Genomic DNA, 3,727 nt, shown 5'->3' on the forward strand with positions numbered 1-3,727 from the left:
CTATGATTTGCTGGGATTTGTGGACTAGTCCCAAGAGCGGGCCTCTTGGCTCCCCCCTACATATATATATACACTAGAATAGTGAGAGTACTATGGAAACCTAACTGTACAGGTCACTCAAATTGCCTCTCGTAGAAAGTCATGATCTTTTAGAGTATTATTAAATATTTGGTTATCCACTGCTGTAGTTTGGAGTGTACAGCACCATTTTAAAATTCCTACAATGTGTTAGTTGTTGCTTCTGTCCATCCTGTTGACCACGGAAGTATTGCTGAAGAGATTTCTGGTGTTTAAATTATAATAAGTGAAAAACAGAGTACTTTGATTTAACACTTTAATTTTTATTTCTTTTTATTTTCCAAGAGCTTAAGCTGATTCCCCCCAAAGCTGCAGTACCCTGGGATATAAGAGTAAAAGGCAACATCCAGGTAAGATACCACCATATGGTCTCCACCAAATAAATACTAAAATGTGGCTCAAACTATACTTAGAAGTACAGTTGGTAAAAAAAGGTAATTTCTGAGAAAGCAGGTTCAAATTCTTCATCTAGGGATATTCTGGAAATATGCTATGGATGGAACTTTTTATTAAGTTATGAGAATTAAAGGCCCAGGAGGAAATGTAGTATTACTTCCTAAAAATGTCTGAATAAAAGCTATTACTTCGAATAATGTGTTCATAGATAATTGTTTAGACATTAGAAACAAGCTCACACAGGCTTGCACTTACACATCTTTTTTTTTACTCTCCTTTATGAAGGAAGACAAACCAGGAAAGAAATAAGATATTCCACCCCCAAAAGGCCAGTAATCCTTAAAAAAAAAATCCACTGTGCAAAAACTATTTTTATGGTTCCTGTGAACTTATGACAAGGAATATATCCAGGAACAAGGCTTTGAAATCTAAGCTATGTTCCATTGTTTGCAGTTACCTTGGATTTTAACTAGATGTACAAGTTGACTTCTGACCATGGGGAATCCTCTCCATGCATGGATTTATGGATTGTTGAGGCCATGGCAGATAACCAGTTCCACAGAAGCAACTTCATGCTCTTCTGAGGAAGATCCATAGCACTGTGGAACAAGGAATATAAGTGAGCGATGCCACAAGAGACTGCAAATGGGGTTATCAAAATACAACCAGCAAAAATGAACTCTGAAGGTGGAGAATCTACAAGGAAAAATACTTCTCAGTGGTTTCACTCTTACGTGAAGAGCACTGACATTCAGTAGCCATGGCATGGTACTTCTTAAGCATGTAAACAGCCAACCTATCTGTGGATTCCAAGCTCATTAAGTAGACAGTTGAATAAATTTGTAAAAAAAAAAAAAAAAAAAAAAAGAAAGAAAAAAGAAAAAAAAATCAGCATTGCCAGAATAAAAAAAAAAAAAAAGTCTCAGGTGTCTAGAGGGGGAAAACACCAAATGAAACTATTCAAACTGCAGTAATAAAATATTTGGCCTTTAATCATGTCCAAATAAATTGCATTTGAAAGCTCCCCTCCCCCACCCGTAGTCATAAAGAAACACACCAATTTTTCAACATTTTATAATGGCCAAAGAAGGGGTTTACATAGGTATGTTTATTAGTGGAACTCACTTTTTAATTAGTTTTTAATAGGTTGCTAATCCATTTTAGCCTTAAATCAGTTCCATCCCATTCTCAATCCCTTTCCTGAGGTCTAACAGTTAATGTCGTCTACCATGAGGAGAGCTTCCTGGGGCACTTTGGGAATCATCTGCTTGGGGCTTAAATAAGTACAGTTTATAAAGTTCTCTCTCTCTTCCTCAGCCCCCACTAGGAATGAAAAAGGCATTTCAAGAGGTAAAGGATTCTCTTCCTCTCTCGGCTCCTCTTCCTCCACCCCCTCCTCTTCCTCTTCTATATCCTCCTCTTCCTCTTCTATATCCTCCTCTTCCTCTTCTTCCTCTTCCTCCTCTTCATCCTCCTCCCCCTCCTCCGCGCAGTCAGCGTCTTCGACCTCCTCTTCATCTCCGGCCTCGGCCTCCTCCTCCTCCTCCTCGCTCTCCTCCTCCCTCCCGTCACACTCCTCGTCACACTCCTCCTCGTCACACTCCTCCTCCTCCCTTCGCTCGTCGTCGTCGTCGTCGTCCTCCTCCCCAGACTGTGCGGTGGGAAACCGGCGCTCCTCGTCGGGGTCGGGACTGAAGCCCAGAGAGGGATTCTGCGCAAAGGCGTACAAGGTTTCCCGCGGCTCCGTCTCTTCTTCGCCGCCGCTGGGGGGCGCGTCGTTCCCGGAGGAGCCTCCGGGGGAGGCCGCGCCCTGCGCCTGCTGCGCCCTCTGCTCCCGCAGCGCCTCCTGCTGGCGCTCCAGCTTCTCCTGCTGCCGCATGTCCTCGTAGATCTGGTTCATGATGAACTGGGTGGTGTTGCGCGGCGCCCGCATGCCGGGTGCCCGCCACCCGTACAGGTTGACCGGCCTCAGCAGCGTGCTCAGATCCACGGGCGGGCTCCTCGGGAAGGAGCGGCGAGGGTGGCGGCGCAGGCCGCGGCCCCTGCGGCCCCAGCGCTTCTTCCTGCCGGGGGGCCTCGCCCAGCCGGGGTTCCAGGGCCCGCGCCAGCAGGAGCAGCAGCAGAGGCAGAGCGGGTGCACACCAAAAACCCGGATCACTTGCACTTGGCCGGGAGGCTTCCAGAATCCGGCCGGTGGTGGGCGCCAGGGCTCTCCCCAGCGCCCCCAGTTGGAATACACGGCCCAGTAGGGCCGTCGGGGTGGTTGGAACCAAGGACCCGGACCGTGCTGTTGCTTTGGCTGTTTCCTGGGGGGCTCATACTCCGACTTGGGACCATAGCGGTGGCGCCGCTTGTTTATGGGAGCGCCCCTGCGCCTTCGGTGGCAGGTAGACCAGGTACGCAAGGGGGCGGAGGACGCCCAGCCGCCGCCCAGGTTGAGAGGGTCCTCCCTGTTGTCGAGGGTCTGGGTCATCGTCCCCGGAGCTCCCAGAGGTCTAAACAGAAGCGTCCTAGAAGCCGTCGTCGGTTGGCCTGATCTGAAGGTCTGCAGAGCCTCGTCCGTCTGGGCAGCACCACGTGCCTGCTACCGGGAGGGCACCTTTCTCTCCAAGAGGACCCCCTTCTCCCTCTTCTCTGCTTGCTGGATCGCTCTTCCTTCGTAATCTCTTGTCTTTCGCACCCAAGTTGTCTCGCCCAGGTGGGTTGGGCGGGACTGGGGCTGGGTAAGGATGGTGGGGGAGGAAGGTGTTGGTGGGCGACGCACGGTGAGACCCGCTCCCGGGTCCCACACACACCCGCCTCGGCTGAGGCGCGGGCTGGGAACCGGGGAGGCAGGGGTTGCGCGTTACCTTGCTGCTCCCTCCCAACCCAGGTGCTACACCGTCGCTGTCCAGGCGGGACTGAGCCGGCGCGGGTGGCTCCGGCCTTTAAATACCGGCCGGAGAGCCCCGCGTGCCCACCGCGTCCTCGGTTGCTCAGGGCGATAGCCAATTGGGGTCGAGGTCGTTCTCGCTGTGCGAGGAGGGGGTTCCGGGTGGAACGAGGTGCCCCGTGAATGTTCGCAGGGGGCTTGTGACGCAGGTTTTGAAAGCGGGAAAGAGGGCCCTAGGCTGGGCTTGTGCTTCCCAACTCAGACAACGTTTGGGGCAGTTAATTTGAAACTTTTGTACCACCCGGAGGTGCGGGGATAAAGATGGACCTTGAGCTGAACCCCTTGGAAGGGGGAAATCTTGTATATCGGAAAACTCATCTC

At 51.1% G+C, this 3,727-nt stretch overlaps 1 protein-coding gene across 2 annotated transcripts; it reads right to left on the reverse strand.

Annotated features, from left to right (window-relative positions):
- Positions 1-266: 266 nt before the first annotated feature.
- Positions 267-3,467, reverse strand: CCER1 (coiled-coil glutamate rich protein 1). Of its 2 annotated transcripts, XM_047741865.1 has the most exons (3): positions 1,600-3,467; positions 932-1,073; positions 267-283 (listed from the first exon to the last, which is right to left on the reverse strand). In XM_047741865.1, exon 1 carries the CDS (start codon positions 2,945-2,947, stop codon positions 1,682-1,684), a length of 1,266 nt encoding a protein of 421 aa, XP_047597821.1. In that variant the 5' UTR covers positions 2,948-3,467; the 3' UTR covers positions 267-283; positions 932-1,073; positions 1,600-1,681. The 2 variants fall into 2 exon arrangements, with proteins under 2 accessions (XP_047597821.1, XP_047597819.1); XM_047741863.1 differs by lacking the exon at positions 267-283 and having other exon boundaries at positions 379-1,073.
- Between the last annotated feature and the right edge of the window lie 260 nt (positions 3,468-3,727).

This window comes from Lutra lutra, chromosome 8 (assembly GCF_902655055.1).
Source record: "Lutra lutra chromosome 8, mLutLut1.2, whole genome shotgun sequence".
Lineage (NCBI taxonomy): Eukaryota > Metazoa > Chordata > Mammalia > Carnivora > Mustelidae > Lutra > Lutra lutra.

Bases quoted from the DNA above. Each gene is read 5' to 3' on its own strand.
- CCER1 (XM_047741865.1), bottom strand. From the start codon at position 2,947: ATGACCCAGACCCTCGACAACAGGGAGGACCCTCTCAACCTGGGCGGC.